This window comes from Aptenodytes forsteri, unplaced genomic scaffold (assembly GCF_000699145.1).
Source record: "Aptenodytes forsteri isolate BGI_AS27 unplaced genomic scaffold, ASM69914v1 Scaffold113, whole genome shotgun sequence".
Classification (NCBI taxonomy): domain Eukaryota; kingdom Metazoa; phylum Chordata; class Aves; order Sphenisciformes; family Spheniscidae; genus Aptenodytes; species Aptenodytes forsteri.
This window is the reverse complement of record NW_008795032.1, coordinates 323,876-344,397: the sequence shown is the minus strand read 5'-3', so window position 1 is coordinate 344,397 and position 20,522 is coordinate 323,876. Positions and strand designations below refer to the sequence as shown.

General features: G+C 49.1%; 1 protein-coding gene across 1 annotated transcript in view; it reads left to right on the top strand.

Moving 5' to 3' along the window:
- Window positions 1–20,373, top strand: part of SORD (sorbitol dehydrogenase) — a 42,500-nt gene extending 22,127 nt beyond the window's left edge. The window contains exons 2-9 of the mRNA XM_009276334.1: window positions 3,239–3,272; window positions 3,948–4,112; window positions 6,240–6,399; window positions 8,885–9,003; window positions 9,480–9,545; window positions 16,192–16,367; window positions 17,210–17,331; window positions 19,038–20,373. Coding sequence (XP_009274609.1) covers window positions 3,239–3,272; window positions 3,948–4,112; window positions 6,240–6,399; window positions 8,885–9,003; window positions 9,480–9,545; window positions 16,192–16,367; window positions 17,210–17,331; window positions 19,038–19,203 — 1,008 coding nt within the window. The 3' untranslated portion in view covers window positions 19,204–20,373. The remainder of the gene's footprint in view (window positions 1–3,238; window positions 3,273–3,947; window positions 4,113–6,239; window positions 6,400–8,884; window positions 9,004–9,479; window positions 9,546–16,191; window positions 16,368–17,209; window positions 17,332–19,037) is intronic.
- The last annotated feature ends 149 nt before the right edge of the window (window positions 20,374–20,522 follow it).

Here is a 20,522-nt window from a genome sequence, read left to right as displayed (position 1 = left end):
CCCGTGGGGCGAGCGGGGAGCCCAAAGCTCAGGGCTGCCCCGTGGGTAAGGGTCACCCGAGCCCCTCTTTGGGTCGCGTGGTGGGAAGGAGGGGATGGGGAGCAGGGGGACGGGGAGCGGGTGCTGTTTGGTAGACAGTCCCGCGAACAAGGCGTTTCCAGAAAGTAGAAATGGAGGGTGACGTGTTGCTTCTTCGGGCTGGTGAGAGCCCAAGTGAGAAGCAGGAAGGAGGGTTCAAAGGGAGCAGCCTCAGGGGTCACACCTGCGCTTGTGCTGGACTACCCTCGTGGCGAGGGGGGCCTTTATTTTCAGTTGGTGCTTCAGACTGATCCTGCTTCTCTGACTGCAAATGCTTGGATGTTCCTGGGTGCTGAATCATTGAGGTGCTGCTGGAGGTTTGTGTTTGCCGAGTGCCGAATTGGGGAAGGAAGGTTTACATGGACAAACATTGACAGGCAGTTTTCTGTACAAACAGTTCTGGCAGGAGGGCTCTTATGAACACTTAGACTTTGGATACCTGCAGCAGCTCGTTTGGGGGATGATTATCAGGGAAGCAGTTCATTTTTTACCATTCCTGCACAGCTCAAGTGACACGTGCCAAAGGCTAAGTGGTGTTCCTGTGGGTAATTCCTGTGTGGTTCCCAGCCACCTTTGCTGTAACTGCAATTTCATTAGAAGCACGTGCGGCCCGACTTCTACTAGAAATAAAAGGCATAGCCACGGTGAGTGAGAATTGAGATGGTCCCTTCAGTTCAGGAACACATTTCCAAACCCCTGTGATTTAGAAAGGTGTATGAGACTTGTGAGGGTGGATGCTGGCTCCATCCTGTCTATGTTGCTGGTCTCTAAACTGGCTTACACCCAGATGCCTGAGTTTTCTTTGGGATATTTGTACTGCTGGAGACATCGGAGGTGGTCGTCAGTGCTCCCCTGGTCTTACTGGCAGCCCCTCGGGTTGTGTTCCTCCTGGGCTTCTCTAAAGTTTCTTTGCCACGCTGCGAATGGTACTCATTGCGTTGCCCCACCGATCATGTAAGGAGTCTAGGCAGTGAACTCTGAACTTGTCTGCGTTATTGATACCTACAGTTAGGTGAGATCATCTTCCCCGTAATTCCCCCACGCTTCTTGATTCTTGTGGATGTGTTTCCCGGTGGGGAGAGTCACCGTGACTTCAGTAGCTGACCTGCGTTATGCAAAAATGCGCTGGCTTCATTTTTGTTGCCTCTTCTCTTGATCTTAGGTGGTTGCCACAGGCTCACATTTGCTGCCACTTGAGGATTTATTGTTTTTTTATGCATGTGCCATATCCTCTCTTTATATGTCTCCTTTCACAGAAAACATTCGCTGCATTTCCTTCGCATCCTCAGTTACACCAGTTGCTGTCTCTGAACTTCTCAGTGAACAATGGACAGTGAGCAGAACACGCGTCCTGAAATACTTCGGGGTCTGCCAGTTTGGTCACTCCCTGTTTTCTACAAATCAAGCTGGAGGATTAACTTTCCACCAAGATGTCTGTTTTTTGGCACAGCTGTTATTGGAAAAAAAAAGTGTTTTTTTCTGGGCTGAGGAATGCCACATACACATTTTCAGCTAGAAGTTGGCTTGCTTTATCTCTCACTATGGACTGTTCTGTTCAGTCCCTTTGAGGTAGCTGAGGTGGTCTGTACCTCTGATGTGTTACCAGACTGCATGCTTATTGGACATTTTCTATATAACAGGTTACATCTAGATCAACTTCTTTTAAAAATAATGCTCTGGGCTGCGTCCTTAGTGGGACAAAACAAGCGCCCCCACATAGAAAAAAATGCAGATACAGTTCTGAACATTGAAAATTTCAGTAGGTTGAGTTGTACTCATCTGCACTCCAGTCAACAGAATTTGGGCCATCCTGCCCACTTACAGCACTGATTATTCAGCAGGTGTTTTAACAGAGCGGCGCTTTGAGAATGTGTTTCCAGAATTTCTCTTTTTGTGATGTGTAGATTGGTGAAGCGTTATATAGTACGAGTTGAGGAATATGCTGGGATTGAGAATGTATTTAATTAGTTAAAACGCAAAACAGTGCTCCTCAAAAGCAGGAAGGGATACCCCGCTTTCTCTGCAGTAGGGCAGCAGAAAATCTCACGTTCGTCGTTGTGTAGCAGCTTCTAACTGGTGAAGCTAATACGTGGAAGATGTATTAGCTGGTGAAGCTAATACATGGAGGAATTATTAGATGAGCGATTGCTCATCTCTCAAATCCAGAGATCAATTTTCTTGCTAACCGAAGATGCTCTTGCAAGGAGAAGTAACCGACCGCGGGCTCACTAAGGTATATGCACCAAATTTTTGAAGAGGAACTATGTGAATAGGAGGTCTGCTCAAAGGTCTTGTGCCCAATTTTGGGCTGTGGATATAGGGGTTTAAAATGCATGAAAATTTGAGCAGCAGATGGATTATGAAGAGTTCATTGTTAGCACTACTTTGGTGGGGCTTTTCTTAGAGACATGATCCTAGAGGTGGGTGCTACTGTCTTGATGTTGTAAAACCCAACAAAATTATTCCTTTGTCTTTTGAGGCAGCTGAGGGAGTTCAGTGAAGGCAAAAGGCCTGCAGACCTTTTCGGTGGAAGTGACTACTTTTATAATTCTGGCTTTATCATTCATCCCATAAAGAGGTGTCATGCCAATTGCAAGAAGATGTGACTTTAAATGTGATTTACATAAATGTTCACAATTGATTTATACATTGAGTTATTATGTAGTAAAAATATTTCCTATTATTTATAATAATAATATAAACGCTGCAATAGTAACGCTTTACAGAAATAGGTGGTTCAGAATCTTCCTGGTTACAGAAGGCAATTTTTTTGTCAGCCAGTGGGATAAAGGATTCAGCTGAAACTTGAGGCTGTTCCAGGGCAGGAAAGTTTAGTATGTGGCTCTTGTCTGGGTGGGGAAGGGGAAATTGCTGCAAAATAACTTGAAGAGTGGATTTACAAGCTGGCCGTGTGCTCACTCGCAACAGATGCCCACGTTACTCCACTGTGCAAGCAAAATGAGGTGAGCTTAGGGAGGAAGCGTGGACTGCACATTTATATCCCTCCTCGCTGCGCAGCAATGTCATAGTGAGCAGATGGAACCAAAAACCTTACCTGCTTATGGATTTACCTGAGCTAAGCTGGACTGACTCTCCACGAGCCATTCCCATGGCTATGCACAAGCAGCTGAATGCTTTTTTTTTTTCTTTTTGTCCATAGGAAAACCGCCCAATCCCGGAACCAGGTCCCAATGGTAGGTCTAGAGATGACTGCTTCTGTCTGCTTTCTTTACTAACCTCTTTCTTTTCTCATTCTAAAATATTTCTGAGAAAGTATAAAGTAATCCAAAAAAGAATGTGTGGCTGAAACAGATAATGCTGCATTTCCACTTAAAAAGAAGAGCTGGAGCAGTCACAGATACACCCCTTTATCTGGCTTTTTTTGCTTCCTGTTTCATCAGTTCATGTATTTCACATTAAACAGCTCTTGGGACATGTCAGATGATCTTATTGCAGGACTAAATATTAATAGGCTAGGCGTATGGGCTGATAGAAATTTGATTCACTAACTCTCCAGGGCTGAAATCGTAGCTTAGGGAGAAGGAAAAATTAAATGGACTTGCTCTTTTATTCTTGCTCCAGTAATAGTCACGCCCCTCTTAGATTGTATTAGCTTTTGTTGATAGGGGTCTTACCGTATTTTAAGCTTTCCTGATTTGTAATCCTTGTATAGTTTTGTATTTCAGCAGGTGTCTCATGAATATGCCATCCATCCTAATGTGTGCACGTGCAGTTCTGGTACATTTATTTAATGCTAGTAAATTTGGATGTTTCAGTGACGGCTTGGCCTTTGTTGTGGGGCACAGTGACAGCACACGTGTCGCTCTCCCAGTGCCCGGGAAGGTAAGTTTTTCTTTCTTTTCTGGCAGAGGTCCTCCTGCAGATGCATTCTGTTGGGATCTGCGGGTCTGACGTTCACTACTGGCAGCACGGTCGAATCGGGGATTTTGTCGTGAAGGACCCTATGGTTTTGGGGCACGAAGCTTCCGGGACCGTCATCAAAGTGGGATCAGGAGTGACTCATCTGAAACCAGGTAACTGGCATCAAAACTGTCTTTTTATTTGTTTTCCTGCTAACCAGTTCCTGAGAATGTGTTGGTAACAGGCTGTGCTTTTTTGTTAGGTAAATTTATCTGATTTTCTGAGCTGTGAATTGCACAGTGTGACCTTCTCTTTCAAAGAGTGTCACTGTGCTGCTATTAATCACCCAGCTTGGCCAGTGTAGTTTATGGTATTTCTTAGGTGCACTTTATCCTGAGATATCTTGAGCTGGTCTGACTTTATTTTAGTGCAGTGCAGAGTGTATGCTGGTACAAGGTGCCTTCCGAAGAAGCTAGATAAAGCTTCAGAAACCATGTGCGTTGCTCTTGCCAAAACCTGCTGTTAATGTTTCTTCGCTGTGTGTGTTCTTGGAGGAGCAAATGGCCTCCTGCAATGGAGAGAGGTCACTGGAGCAACTGTACCAGGCCCCGTGGTGTGACCTCTACAGTTTGCTGTGCTTATGAACGTCCTAGAAAATGGGCTGAGCAGTGAATTTTGCAAAGTTTGATGATGATAGCAACTTAGGCAGGGTGGAGAGGACACGGGAGAGCTAGCAAGAGTTACAGAGAGACCTTAAGGGTGCCTGGGCAATAAGATGCAGGTGAAATTCAATGCAGATAAACATAAAGTGGTGTCCACGACAGAAGAAACAAAACCAGCTTCATATCTAAAATGATGGGCTGACCATCACTGCTGAAGAGTGAGATCTTTGGCTCTGACGCAGTGCATGGGAATGTTGGCTCAGTAATGGTGAAAAATGCAAATCAGTGTTAAGAAAGGGACAGAGACTCAATCAGAGGATGTCATTGCACATCTGGAGCTCTGCATGCAGTTCTGGCCTCCTTCTTTCCAAAGGGATATAAAAGAAGTTAAAAAGTTTCAGAGGAGGAGAAGGAGATGATGAGATGTGGAGCAGCGTCTCTGTGACGAATGACTAAGTTAGGAGCTTGAGCTAGGAGCTGGAGACACAACTCAAGGACACGTGACACAGGTCTGAGGGCTCACGGAGGGCAGGGAGAGGGCACATAAAGGTTGCCTGTTCTCTGGTTCCTCCCGTACAAGAGCAGGGGACAGTGGGAGCCAGGTGCAGCATTCACCTAAGATGTAGCAGACCTGCAGGTCTCCTTGGCAAAGGATGACGTGGATGCTAAAAGTTTACATGGTGGAAGGTGGAGGAGAAATTGTTGAGGGTTACTAAATACAAAGAAACCACATGCAGCTTGGAGGCCCCACAGCTGAATATAATGGGAGGCTGGGAGAACATTCAGTATGTGCTTGTTTGGCTCCTCTCACCCCCCGACATCCCCCGTTGGCAATAGCTAGGTGGTGTAGTGGGCTAGATGGCTCTTTACTTTGATCCATCCTCCTGCTTGTCACTGTGTCTGACTGAAAGCCTGTTGGTGGAGTGCTTTGCTGAGAGATTTGGCTTTGTCTGGCTTCCTCTGCCAAATAAAAAGGGCTGTCTTGCATCCCTTGTGTACTTGCAAGTTGTACTGTGGTCACACAGTTGTTTGCTTTAGTCCATCCTGCCTCGTGATTGCAATTACATAATTACTCTTTGTCCTGCAGCATATATCCTTCCAGCAGTCTGGGTTATGTTCCCCGATAAGTCCTGCCTCACTCCTGGGTGTGCTTCTGCACCATGAGCTCCCTTCCCAAGGAACAGCCCTTTCCAGCTGGCAGTGTGGTGGCCAGCAGAGCTCACCTGCTTTGTCCTAATTATTTCCTCTTCCAGTTACTACAGATTCTGAAAAAAATCTGATCACTGTGTGATTGCCTGAGGTGAGGGCTGCCTTTTCATCTGCTAAGGTTGAGTGCAAGGCAGCTGGAGAGAGGTTTGTATGTGACTGAGCTTCCATCTGCTCTGTGTCTGTGCCTCTGAAACACCGGCTCTTTTCGAGTAACTGTGAAGATCTTGGTGATGAAGCTGCCGTGAAGGAAGTGTTAGGAACTTGCCTGGTACGTGCAGCGTGATCTTTCTCAGTTAGCAGATGTCCCTCATACATGGAACCCTTGTGCCAGGGTTTGATGCTGTCTTCCATGGTTGTTCGGTGCTACTCATACCTATGTGCCCACCTTCTTCCCGAAATGGGGCTTTCAGTCTGCTTTCACCCCGGCAGGTGATCGAGTGGCCATTGAGCCCGGCGTCCCAAGAGAAATGGATGAGTTCTGCAAAACTGGCCGCTATAACCTGTCTCCAACCATCTTCTTCTGCGCGACGCCTCCTGATGATGGGAACTTGTGCCGCTACTACAAGCACAGTGCCAGCTACTGCTACAAGTTAGTCGGTGCTCCCTCTGCGGAGAAATATATACTCGCTGGGGGGGATTAGCTGAAGCAATTGCCTCTTGGCCCTTTTGAGTATTGCAGTGAGCAAGTAAAGATACTTGAACACAACAGGTTTTGTTGCTTTCTGATCCATAAATAACATGTATAAGGCTTGGATGGCAGCCACTTTACAAAGGGTTTGTCAGGCAGGTGTAGTTTATACCTTCTGGTGCCAGACATAAACATCTCTTGCATGTTTCCTGGGATGTCACTACTGCTTTACCCTTTAATTATTTTCCTTTTCCCATTTGCTCCCTGCTCTTGGTTTCTTTTCTGCTGTCTTTTTATATCCTTGCCTTCTTAGGACGGTGCCTGAAGGTCTTTGTCTGATTCTTGGAGCTGAGCTAGCTTTACTGCTGCTTTTCAGGAAGCACCACATTGACTGCTGACACCTCGCTCTGTCATTTGAAACAAAGTCATCCTACTTAGAGCAGAACAGGAACAGAAAGCTGTGTCCCTGCTAAGCTGCTTTTTTGTGTGGTGCTGAGTGGCCCCACTAAGCTGCCAGCATTACACATCTGTTTTCATATCCAGTTCAGCAAACTTGGGTATGTTCTCAGTTGTGGCAGGACTGACACATTTGCTTAAAAGCAAGTCTGTGCTTAAGTACTCTGGCAAATACGCTAGAAACCCAAATAAACCTCTGCAGCGTTATACCCACATAAGTGCATTTACACAAGGAGTTAAAAATAGTCTAAGGTAGCGGCCCCCTGAGACTGTTAAAAATAGTCTAAGGTAGCGGCCCCCTCCACAGGTCTACCTGTGGAGATTGTTCTTTCTCAGTCTGTGTGGAGCTGGTACTTCCATGAGCAGGAACGTCCTCAGGATTGACCTTTGGTGTCTGCAGAGGAAGCGCTCAGGATCAAATCGGTCAGGAGGAGCCACTTGAATGCTCTTCTCGTGAGAGTCCTCAGGCAGGAAGCTCCTTTCAAAGCCGATCCCAAGCAGCTGCTGTCAGGATGAGATGCTGGTCTGGATGGGACTACTCATTGTCCAGAGCCGCTGTCACTGATTTTCTGTGTGGTGTTAAAATAACATTTTCTGACAACATCACAAGTTTTTGCTTGGGAGGAAGCAACTGGTTTGTAGTTGTCTTCCTCCAGGGAGAGATCTGCTTTTTTCTCCAATTTGAGTAAATATTACTTTGGCGAAATTTTTTTTTCCTTAAGCTGTGAAATGCAAAGGCTGGATCTGGTGCTCCCGGGTTCAAATCAGCAATGCCATGGCTGTCTGATGCAGAGCAGATTCCCTGGGATGAAGTCACTCTGCCAGCACAGATTTGCTAAGAAAAGACGATGGCTGAGCTCAGTGGGTTCTCGCGTAATTGGGCAGGTGTTGTCTGTCCTTCTGCAGGCGGGCAGACTCTGTGTTGGGTACTCCGAGTAATTTGATGGAGGTGGGATCGTGCCGCAAAGCTGCCCTCCCTGTTGACGGGGCAGTACCCAGATGCAGTAGGAGCAAATGTGATGCTGAACTCTCAGGCAACCGAACTGTTGGAGTCAGCCCTTCAGTGCCTCCTGGAGATAAGGGACATATAGACATCTTACAGCTGCCTTCCCACATCTGTCATTTCTGTCACTTTGTCGTCGTGCTGGCCTGGCTGAGATCTGACCTCAAGCTTCCCAGGGTTGTCAGAAAGACTTTCCTCGCAGACGCAGCTCCCGGCACCCGCTGTGTGAGAGCCCACGCTGGTGGCTTTCTGGAGGGCTGCATTGTGGGGCTGAGATTTATTTCTGTCAGCAGTTCAGAAGGGTTTTGCCCCCCTCTGCTTTTTTCCATCCCTTACGCTAGCTGCTTTACGGTGCTGTTTCTGTCCAAAAGGTGTTTGATACCCATTGTACACATTTTCCCTGGCTGCTAGGAGGGTGCCTGCTGGGACCAGTCCACTGGTTGAATCGCTTGGTGCATCAGCGGAGGACATCCAGGGCATGATGGGGAGACCTGGATCTGGCTGCTTTTGCTTTATGTGGCATCACCATTGGCAGCAAGACGTTTTCTAAAAGCATGGAGCTGAATGATTCAACCCAGATGAGGGGTCTAGGAGCTCACTGATGGGTCCCAGCCTCAGGGCAGCCTTCGAGATGGCGCATACGCAACTGTGGGGTTTATTCCAAAGGGAATGAGCGGCAAAGGAGTTTTGGGGTTGACTCACCAAGTACTGGAGAGATGGTGTGGGGAAGTTTGTGGATCCCTGTGTTTGGTGCTTAGGCAAACCTCACTGGTAAATGGTTTAGGTGTACTTGATGCTGCTTCAGAGGAGGGAAGGAGGCGATATAACCTCTTGAAATGTCTTCCAGCCCTGCATCTCTCAGACCAAGGGTGAGAGTGTATTTTGCCACAGTGATTTAGACCCATGTTTGGTCTTCGAGTGTCATGGCTTTCCTCATCACCCTCATAAACCAATTTGGTGACTGTTGCTTGTGTCTGGTTCTTGCAGGCTTCCAGATAATGTCACCTTTGAAGAAGGAGCCCTTATCGAGCCCCTTTCGGTGGGAATCCATGCCTGCAAAAGGGCGGGAGTTACTCTGGGAAGCAAAGTCTTTGTGTCCGGCTCTGGTATGGTGAACATGTTCAGTCCTTGGGTTCTCTGCCTGCCGTGGCATGGAGGGGGATGGGCAGGGTGCAAGCTGTGCTTCTAGGGTCTGCTGTAAGCATGGGTCATGGCATAGTTACAGGGATGCCAAGGGGGACCTTGGGGCTGTCCTTGCCCATGCTGCACTACAGTGCTGCATTTTGAGCAGCTCAAACGCGAAGTGCAGTGTCTGGGCGTGCTGAGCCTACCAGCTCGAGGGAGCAGAGGAGCGGGTGGTGTTTTCCTTGCGGAGTCCCTTGTGTAGCAGTAGCTGGTCTCTCAGCAGCTGGTCTCGCTGCCCTGGGATCGTGGTGATGCTGTGATCCCAGAGCTGCCCACCTGGAAACATAGTTGGAGCCTCCTTTAGTCTAGGAACATGCTGAGCTCTGGGCCTGTTCAGAGCCTGTGGCTGATACTGTCTGGCAGTTGTACATGTTCTCTTTCTCCCCTTGGTACCCAGGACCAATTGGCCTTGTTAATGTGCTTGTTGCTAAGATGATGGGTGCAGCGGCTGTGGTAATTACAGGTAAGTCCTTTTAACCCTTAAAAGTGTGCCTGTTTCCCACAACATTTTGACTAGTTCCACGTTATTCCTTCAAGGTAACTGCTGGGGAAGGCAGCCCAAGCACAATGGAAAGTCTGTTCATGAATGGAGTAGTAGCGTGCTTGTCTGGAGGGATTCCTAATAAACGCCTCATTCCCCAGGACAAGACTGATCTTTGCACTGATTGGGATCTGTAAGAAGGTGCAGGCTGCAACTGGTGCTTCTCTGCTAGGTCAGCGGACCAGGGTAGTAACTTCTGCTTCCTAGCACAGGCAAGTTGTGTAGGTGGAGTAGCTACAGTGCTTCAAGGAGAATAAACCAGAGGCTAATGAGTGGTCCTTGGATCAAGCCTAGAGACCTTTTTCAGACTTTGAGCAGGTCTTTTGGGAAGACGCAATGCGTCTGTATGACGAAGCTCCGAGTTACAGAAGCTCCGCTAGCTCCTGGTGCCTCTGATCATCGACTTTTCTTTTTTTTTTTTCCATTTTGAGCTCTTCTGACCTCAGCTTTGTGTTTTGCTTTTGGCTCATAGATCAAGCCTCAAGGATCAGGTTTCATCTTCCCTGTAGTGCTTATAGACCTTGATTATATCTGCTTCTAGTCTTCACCTAGGCATACAGACCAGGCAACACAGCATATTGTATATCCTGTTTGAAGCTATTCTTGAAGGTTTGCTCTGAGCAGGTTTTTTTTCCTTCTTGTTGTAGTGCTAGGTGATGACCTGGACACATGTTTTCACAGTCCTTTCTGTGTCCAGCCACATTGTCCCTCTCTAGTTGTCTTTTGCTGCCCTTCTTTCTGCTGTCCTGCTGGGGGGTTCATTTTCCACTGATTATCCGCAGTGACTGAAATGACCTTTTCAGGGTCCCTGCATTTCAGAAATGGGCCTTCCTTGCATAACTGTGTCCTGGAGGTTTCTAGTCCACTGCTGCTTGCGGCCATGTTTTTGTCTAGCTGCGCCTGGAAAACCGCTGAGGATGGAGATCACACCTTTCTGGGTACCTCCTCCAGCATTGCACCACCTCCTAATGAAGAAGCTTTTTTTGGGGTCCACTCACAAACTGTTATTTGTGGGTATTTCCCCTTGTATTGTCTGCAACAACTGAAATGGGTCTCCATCGTCTTTGCAGCTGCCCTTCTGATTGTTCCAGACAGCCGTTCGATCCCGCCTTCTCTTTGCCCTGCTAACCCAGCCCAGCTCCCTCCACCTCTCCTCAAAGGTCAGGCTCTTCTCGGTGTAGCTTGCCCAGAAGAACTGAGAGCTAGAGTAACCTCAGGAGGTTCTCTGGTTGCAGTTTCCACCTGGGGTTTGGACAGGGCCTGGAAGTGGTGTTTCCACTACTCTTTGATCCTTCGGAGCAGTGGTGGCTGGGAGGAGTGGTTACAGGTACGACTAGATGAGCGCAGGTTGCTGCAGCTTTTTTGTGCCAAAGACCCAACGTGAACCCTTCAGAAGGCTGTTACTCCACCTCCCACACTTCAGGCCAGGTGTATTTTTGACCTCTCTATTACTGTGTTTCCATCTTTGGGTTGAGAGACAAAATTCAGGTCTCACCCTCTTGCCTTTGCAGAAGCGTTCTTCAGTAGCAGCTCATGTCAAAACCTAAGGCAGATTATTGCCTCCTCCTTCCTAAATCCTCTTGCTGCCGAGCCCAGGGCACTTTTTGCTCTGCTGGCCCCACCCTGCAGGTGTGTGCTTGGTGGACCTGATCAGTCCAGGCCTTAGATCTTGTGAAGCGTTGTCATTTGAGGATGATGGTTGCTATAGCCGGAAAAGCAACTCTGCCTCTTGAATCACGTATGAGGAACCTTGCTGCCGAGCTGAGCTGGTGCAGGGGCTGGTAGGTGACCCGGTCCTTGGGTGGGGAAGGGCTTGGTGAGCTGGCAGGGGTTGGTGGGGCTGAGGCAGCTGGTTCAGCCTGCCGCCCCATCCCTGGTCCTGCCTGGATGTATTCCCTGTAACACTGGGAGCTGCTGTTGCCTCTGCCGGTGGACTGCTCTTGGGGACCTTTGGCAAGCAGGTCTGTATAGCATGTGCCATAGGGCTCCAGGTGGCTATAGGAAGTTCTTGGTACCTGGTTTGTAGGGTTAGCAAGCTCAGCTACATGGAATTAACCCCTTCTTATCTTTACACCTTGGCCTAGGTAATGTTCCTGACTTGTAGACATCTCCCACCTGAGAGGTGTTTGGCTGAGATGCTCAGAGACACCCATGGAGGTGCTGTCCCTAGTCAAATATTTGTACATGACATGAGCTGAGGAATGGGTTTAGTTTGGCTTGTTGCCACAGGGGATTTTGCTGCCCTTCTCAAGGAACTGCTTTTTGCGTCAGCTTTAGGAGCCAACACCTGTGAGGTGACTGTCTGTCCACAAAGGCCCTCTTGTACTTTGCTACCAGATTCTTTGAATTCATTGCCTAGAGGTTTTATGATGTGTTTGTGAAAGCTTTGTCTGTGCAACGCTTAAGGCTTTAAATGTTTGTGTTTGTGTTGTGGTTTAACCCCACCTGGCAACTAAGCCCCACACGGCCGCTCACTCACTCCTGCCCCGGTGGGAAGGGGGAGAGAATCAGAAGGGTAAAAGTGAGAAAACTTGTGGGTTGAGATAAAGACAGTTTAATAGGTAAAGGAAAAGCCGCGCACACAAGCAAAGCAAACCAAGGAATTCATTCACTGCTTCCCAGGTGTTCAGCCATCTCCAGGAAAGCAGGGAGTTTGTTTCATGGGTCCTCATCTAATCTTCCCTAAGGTCTATGGCTTTCTCCGCTCCTGAGTGGGTGTGATTCATGTTTATGGGCAACCTTCTCCTGTCCTTCTGCCTTGCTGCGGACATTGCTGTTGCTCTGAAAAGCTCCTTTTCTCCTTAGAGGCATGTAAAAGAGCAACCTTATTCCCCAGCAAGTGAAGTGACAGTTTGGGTATCCATATGGCCATGTTGGGCTGTCTTGCCTTACTCTGTCACTAAAGGTACACTTAGTAATTCCTACTTGAGGGAAACTTCCCCTTGTGCTGTCTAAATCTGAAGTCCTGGGTGCTGGTGCCTCCAGAAACCCTGGAAGTCAAGGTCAGGGAAGATGAATAACTGGACAGAGTTCAACTCCTTTTTGAAAGAAGATCAACATAGGAAGTGTCAGAGCTTCAAGAATATTTGCCTATTAAGTTGGCTCATAAACCATCACGAGAAGCTTAAATGTAATTCGATAACTTCCGTGGGAGCAGAGATACAAGAATGGGCTACTCTTAGTCTGGCAGCCAAAACTTTAATTAACTCCAGCAGCAGAGAAGTGAAAACAAATTTCTGACTAGAGGCAAGATGCAAGCCTTTAATTGTATAATTGGCCAGTTTCCCAAGAGTTGTGTGGGCTTCAGCCACAGTAAGGATTAAAATCTGAATGACTTGGTCCTTCTCAAGACTCACAAGTGTCTGGAGCTCTAAACAATATGGTAACCTTCTCATTTGATAACCTGCAGATCTGTCAGCTTCAGTAAGTGCTTAGCGGTGATTCACTTAGGCCAGGTGTGCCTGACGGGTCTGACGGTATTGCTGCTGTGTCCTGCCTGTATGCCTCTCCAACGTGAGGACTTCCTTCCCGAGCAGGTCAGCAAACCAGAGGCCAACTATAGGAGAGATGTGGGTTTTTGCTGCCTGAGAGCAACTTTTGTGGCAACTTTGAAATGCATTGGCTGGCAGGACAGCCTGTCTCTCCTGTGGCTCCTGTCTCTCCTGTGGCTCCATGACACTGCCTCTGGATGTATTTCTGCCAAAGAGACAGTATAAAATATATTAGTGAGTGGGCAGATACTACAACCAGCTGAATCCAGCTGTATCTGCTGCACACTGGTGTTTTGAGCAGGGCACTTCATGGGGAGTTCGGTCCATTGCTGGGAGCACTGTTGAGCCCCCGTGGCCTCCTTGCTGTACACTGAGATTTGGGAGACACCAGCCATGCCAGGCAGAAGTGCTTCTTAGCTCTTCAGGTGCCTCAAAAATAGCAACTCTTGCTGCTTGGGAGGTCTCCAAGTGCAGGTGTGCTAGCAGAGGGTCAAGCATGACCATACACGTGGCCCGAGGCCCAACGCTCAGAGCTTGGGAGGGACAGATGTGACTCATGCCTCCTGCAGCCACAGGAACGAGAGCCCACAATCGAGGCTTCCAGGGTGATGCTGCCCTTACTTTTCAGCCTTGGCTTTTCCTCCTTCGTCTGCATTTTATTACTCTTTGTTCTCGCTTCTTGAAACTCCCTCCACAGATCTCCTGTGTGCTCATCTCGGTGGGTGTGCCCGCACCCGCCACCCCAAGCCCTCCTGCTGCTGGTGGGGGCATGTCCATCGCCTGCCCTGGCAGTAAGTAACATCACATTTGCTGTGTGATGGGCAGGGCAGATACTCTGGCCTGGCTTCCTCCCAGCGCTGGGGCTGAGTCAGAGCGGCTCATGTCAGAGCGGTGGCCTCATCCTCCTTCTCTTTTCCCTTAATATTTCCCCCCTACCCCCATCTTTGACTTCTCTGAAGACTGCGTCCTGGTGAGAGCAGTATTTTCTTCTTTGTGGTGAGTATGCTGTGTGTCCTGGAGAGGAGTGTGCCCCTGGCAAAGGCATGATTTTCTGAGTCTACAAGCCTAGGACCTCTGGCAGGAGACATTGCCCACCCCTCAACCTTAGGTCTAGGAAATCTTGCCTGTTACATCCTCCTTCGATCCGGATGTCTTTTCCAGTGCCAACACACAGGCCCCTGTAGACCACTGCTTCATTGCAAGGCGAAGAGGCTGTTTCTGCCTGGGAAATGCCACTTTTCTTTTCTGCTGTCCACCTCCTCGTCTCCAGAGGTGTTCTGGTCCACCAGTGGTGCCTGGGGAGGGGTGGGTGGCTTACTTCCAGGGGACGTGGAAGAGAAGAGACAAACAGTGTGGCTGCCTGCCAGGGCAGCTCACTCCATGGTACAAACCGTTTTATGGATCTTCAAAAGATATTTATAGCGCTGTCAAGAGGTATCGGAGTACAGCCATGCCCTCACAGACATTTATCCACCAGCTTTGTTGCTCTTTGTTAATGAGGTATCCAAGGTCCACCATATTACAGATCCACTCCCTTTTTCTTACGGGCTTGCCTGCTGATTCATCTGTGGTGGAAACTGCCTTGAGAGATGCTCAGCAGCCTCCAGTGTTGTTACAAGGAGGGTAAAAGGATGGGAGAGGTCTGTAACAGCAGGGACGCACCTGATGTTGCCAGCTAATGCATTCTGCAGTTCGCTCGGCTGAAAGCATCTGCCGATGGTTCATTGAGGAAGCCCTCAGAGAGCCCGTGATCTGCTCTCATCCAGTACTGTTAGAAGTGAAATGGCCACGTTAACGATCCTCTGAGCCCGACATCGCCTGTCAGAAAGGCTTCTCGGTGCTGTGCTGTCCATAGCAGGTGATTTCTGAGCCATCAGGGTGCAAGGTCAGAGCAACCTTGCCTCTGCCTAGTGCCTTTTGAGGGATATCCTTGAGGGTGTGAGCAATAGCAAATATTCTTGAGAGCCAGGGAAGGAAAATGCAAAAGTGAGTGGTGGTTTTTTGCCTCATTGTAGGCTCCTCCCTAGGTTAACTTGCAGAGTGTGTGTATAACGTAGTTTTTTACAGTCCTTTTTCACTAGTGGGTTAAGGTCCCGTGTGAAACAGCGAAGCTGCTTCTTGAAAGAATCATGGCCAGAGAGGCACTGGGCAGGGTTAGACAGTGGCAGCTTTGGTAAGGCACAACAGCACTGCTCAAACAGGGCGAGTGTAGGTCAGCGCTGCCCTGTCTGTCCTGCCCTCCTGGTGCCTTTTGCCTTTGCCTGCACTGAGGCTCCTCTGCTCTGCGGTGAATGTCGGGACGGCAACATGCAGTAGCCCAGGGCAGGCACAGCAGCACGCCAGTGCTTGGCCACGGCTGTTCCTGCTGCAGTTCCTGCATTGATGCCCTTTGGAGTTAACCTTGGTGTTCTAGTTTGTTTTGGCACATTCTGGATGTTCCTGCGGTACCAAAGAGAAATTGGGAGATCTGTGAACTGATGTTCTCATAGAAGACACCCCTTGTATCTAGCAGTGACAGCTGTTCCATCATTTGGACATTGCTTTGCATGGTCTGTGAGTTTATACTTTAACCTTTTTGAAGCACACCCTCAAGCCTTTGGCATCTCCTGAGTCTTTAAGTTGTCCCAATTCCTTGTCCTTCTCTGCTGGCCCGGAAAAGTGAGCAGGTCTTCCTCCTGCCTCCTCGCTAAAGGCTGTGTGAATTTGAGGGAGGGAACATAGACCCTTTCCTCTCCTCGTTGTGTGCTGCCCTGTGAACGCATGTTCAGACCCCAGACGAGTGTGCTTCCATCAGGGCTCCTTGATGGTGGCCTACTTACATCAAGGGTGGGAAGGCTTTGGTCTAGGTGGTCTACATAAATTCTTGAGAAGTTACTAGTGGGCTGGAGCTTTCCATCTTCTCCTGCTATGTAACAAATACTCTCTTCTCTCCTGAGATAGTTGACAGCTGGTCACCAAAGAAGGTGGCTCTGTTGGGACACCAGTTGGGGGTAGGAAGCAGATTGCAGGCTTAGGTTCTTGTTCCCCTTCTGCTTCATTTAATGCTCTAGTTCTTGACTTGTTTTGTCTTTCCCCAGATTTATCTGCCTCTCGCCTGCAAAAAGCCAAGGAGGTGGGGGCAGATTTCACCATTCAGGTAACGAACGAGACCCCACAGGAGGTGGCCTCCAAAGTGGAAAGTCTGCTTGGCTGCATGCCCGAGATAACCGTGGAGTGTACAGGAGTGCAAGCCTGCATCCAGGCTGGCATTTATGTGAGTACCACTTGTCCCCAGGGTAGAACAGTGAGGGCATTGGCTTCCCCCTTTCTGGGACGCAGCAATGAATGACAGTTATTTCGCTCCCATAGTGTTTAATTTCAGTGGGCTTGGTGTGGGGGAGAGAAGGTGCTTGTTAGACAACAAACTAAGAGAGGCAATTAAAGAGTTAACGTCTTTGCAGACAGCGTGGAGATAGTTGTGTGATTTGATGCTCAGGTGCTTTACCACTTACCAAAGAGACTATAGTAAGACCCCGAAACCGGAGCATGGCTACGCAGCAGTGTCAGGCAGCTGGTACCAGTAGGGCAGCATCTTCCATTAAGTTGAAGTTATGTCCAAATAAGGAGAATAATTAAGAAAATTAATTCCAGCAGGTGAAGAAAGCAGTTAAGGAGGGGATGTTTGCTGTCATGAACTGCCTAATGGGAGGATGTGGAGAAGGTAGTGCAGAGTTTCACAACGAAAGGATAGGAGACAAATGGGACAAGCTGCAAAAAGAGAAATTCCAGTGGAGCATCAGGCTTTTAGTTTTAAATCTCTCCCATTGAAATCCAAAAGTACTTTTCATATTCCTAAGTGCCAGTCATTTTTCAGAATGAGACTGAGATACCAAAATCCTTCAGGGATTTTTGAAAGATTGCTTTTTAAGCCTTGCTTATTGCATGTTTCACGCTTACGGGCTCCTGACAGAATCCTGCCTCTCCCCTGGCTTCTCCACTGTGCCCTGGACAGTCTATTACAGCCACAAAGTGTGGCTTTATTTTTTTACAGGCTTCTGTGTAGACTCTGGTGGCTGTTTTTTGCAAATACAACATATTTGTGTGTTTGTTCTCCAGGCCACTTGTTCTGGTGGGACCTTGGTGCTGGTAGGACTGGGGCCTGAGATGGTCACTGTGCCCATCGTGAATGCCGCCGTGCGGGAGGTGGATATCCGGGGGATATTCCGCTACTGCAACACGTGAGTCTCATGCAGGGTGGGCTGATGTGTCTCCAAGTCTGTCCTTAAGAAATTCTTGCTTTCCACAAGGAGAGGATGTGGAAAAGGCTGGTTTTTCTTACAGTTGGTTAAACCTCATGTCAGTCTGCAGTGCAGACGGTGTGACTGATGAGTCTTGCATCTTTTGCCTTGGTTCCTGGAAGAGCCCTGCGCTGCAAACTTGACCACAACACAGCAGCCCAGCTGGGTTGTCCCACTGTCCTATTTCACGCAGCATTTGGTGCAAAGAAAGGAAGAGACCTAACAAACCCTTACTCTGCTGTAAGCAAGCAGGCCAAAATGAAAAAAAAAAAAAACCAAAAAACATTTGTGCCTTCAACTCATGCCCTGTAGAAAGGGAGGGCCAGGTGCTGGGGGTGTTTTGGAGGAGGCTGGCTTGTCCACAAGTGAGCTGGCTCATGGCATGGCAGAGAGGAACACACAGCTTTTAGCTGCTTCAACCCTTTGTGCTGGGAGATCTCTAAGCAGCAGCTTGGCCTGGCACTGACCCCCCCCACTGCTTTGTGAAAAGCTGGCTGCCTCCTGGCATCCACCTTCCTAACCGTTACCTTGTTAATTTTGAGGCAGGTGATATGGGGAATCTTAATTCTCAGCAAAGGGTCAAAATCCCAAGTGCCTCATCCTGTGTCAAGCTGTGAATACTCAGCCTTGCTGGTGGTGCCCAGCTCTGCTCTCCTTGCTCGTCATGGAAGGAAATCATGTCAGTCTTGTTGGCTATCAGTGAATGCTTGGATGAGCAAGAGCCATGTTTAGTTTTCATCATTTTGCTAGAGCTAAAGATATATCTAAAGCCAGTTTGAAGGCGTGTGTGCTCTCTATGGAGAACTGAGCCGCACGGCTTGTGGACAGGCAGGTCTTTTAGTGCACTGAAAGGCGGCCTCACCCTGAAGGCAGGAAGAGCTCAGCTGTTCTCTCTTTGGTCTCGTTCTCCGTGGGCAGGGCTTGAGACCCAGCATTGCACACTTGCAGCCTGGTTTCTGCTGTGTTCAGAGCTGTAGTTTCTTCCTAGCAGAGCAGGAATCTGTGCTTAGTCTGTAGAGGTGGTTTTCCAGGAAGGATTTATGAGATGTAGTCAAGCTCCTTCTTCAAATGAGAAATGTCTTTAAGTAGGCGGTTTGGGATTTAGATTAGTTGCTGCATCCCTTTGTACCCCCATCACTCTAATTTGGCCCGTTCAAATGGAGCGGCAAGGCAACCAAATTGCATGAGTCTCCGCCAAAGAAGAGGTTGGAAGCTGGCTGAGGCTTTTCCTTTCTTCTCCCTGCACCGAGTCAGTGAGTTTGAACTCCACAGTGGTAAGTCGGCAAGCAAGGAGGCAGAGCAAGAGGAGAGCAGCACACAGCAGTTTTGTTCTTCATTCGATGCTTCAGATGTATAGTTGTTTCCTGTGATTTTCACTTACTCAGCCTCTTGAGGGTGAAGCACCGCCAACTGTATATAGCAGTGCCTGCCTTCTCGGTGCTCAACAGCCCAAAGCAGTTGGCTCGTCCCATCTCCCATGCCTGATGCATGAGGTTCCCCCTCCAGAAGATTGTTGGTGGGCAAAACTCCCCTTGGTTGCCGGGGCTGAGGAAATTACTGTAATGAAACCAGGCTCCTCCGTGCTCTTTCCTTGGGGCTCCAAACTGTTGACTGCTCTCATCTCCTGCTCTCCGTTTCCCTTGCAGGTGGCCCGTGGCAATTGCTCTGCTCGCATCCAAGCGGATCAATGTCAAGCCCTTGGTTACGCACCGCTTCCCCCTGGAAAAGGCTCTTGAGGCGTTCGAGACCACCAAGAGGGGCGAGGGGGTAAAAGTCATGCTGAAGTGTGACCCCACTGACCACAACCCCTGAGATGTCGCTGTGCCCGGCCCTCTCCCCTGTTACACCGCCTGCCTGAGATGCGAAGCATGAGGCCGCAGGAGGCTGATGTATGGCTGTTGCATGTTTACACAGTCACCTTATGCAGGCGCTGCTTTGTAATAGAGCTAGAAAATCAAATGATAATGAGGGTGAATGGCACCGAGGGATACACCGTTAGAGTATTAACAGGTAACTACAAATGGAGAACCAATAGGGAATAGTTTGAATCAAAACGCTGCTGCTTGGTTAGAGACGATGGTTCACATGGTTGGCTCTTCTCCGTCAGACCCCACGCACAGAAGAGCCTGGGTCTCTCTGCACGTGTCGGGCAGAGCCGCCCGCGTGGCCGTGGGGTTTGTCCACGCGGATGCGCTGCGGGAGGGCGTCACCAGCCACCTGGGCGAAGCAAGGATGGAGATACTGGCACTCCACTTTCCCGCCCCAGCACTGCCCTGGGGCTGTGCTTGCCGCGGCTCTTGCCGCGTGGCAATCCCTGGGCGCGGGATAGCCCTACATGAATACTCTGCCTTCCAGTCGCACCTTCCCTCAGGGGTGCTCAGGGACTGTAACAGCCTGTGGAACAAAGCCTGGCCAGCCCATCTCTGTGGGAAGCGTCTGCACATTCAGGTCATTCTCTCAATGCTCTTTGCAAATAGCAAACCACGGGCCCAAAGCCTAGAGCCCAGGGCTTTTTTGGAGAAGATAGTCTGGAGGCCAGCTGGGACCATATCTGCTGTGTAATCCCCCCCCAGCAGCTCCCCGTGGGGCAGAAAGGACCTCTGCAGAGCAGGCTGGAGTGTGTTTGCAGGTAAACTGCCCTGTCTCCGACTGGGACTGCAGAGAGCCCTGCCTTTATGTGGCTCCCAAGGAGGGGCTGCAGTTGGGGGGCACATCTCACTTCTAGCATGGAGGGAAGCGCAGGTGAGAAGTAAGGGGACAGCATCACTCAAAGGTTTCACCACTGCAAACGAATCGTAACTTTTTGGGGATATCAGGCCTTCCTGCTGAGTTTGTGAGCCATGAATGAGATACTAGTGACGTAGCAGGTTGCAGGTAACAAAATCTAATCTTTGATTAGTCATGTTAATTTTAATACTGGGAGATCAGTCCCTTTCTTGGGCCGGTACTGAACTTTCCTCAATAAATGCTACCTACCTGGTGTGTCTGTGTCCATTAAAGTGTTGGGTGGGTGGTTTGAAGGGGTCTCTGACTTTGGGCCCTGGGGACTGTGCCGACCCCTGGGCTGTTGCACTGCTAGGTCTCGCTGGCTTGCAGGCGAGCTCAATGCTGGCAGGACCACGAAACCTTAA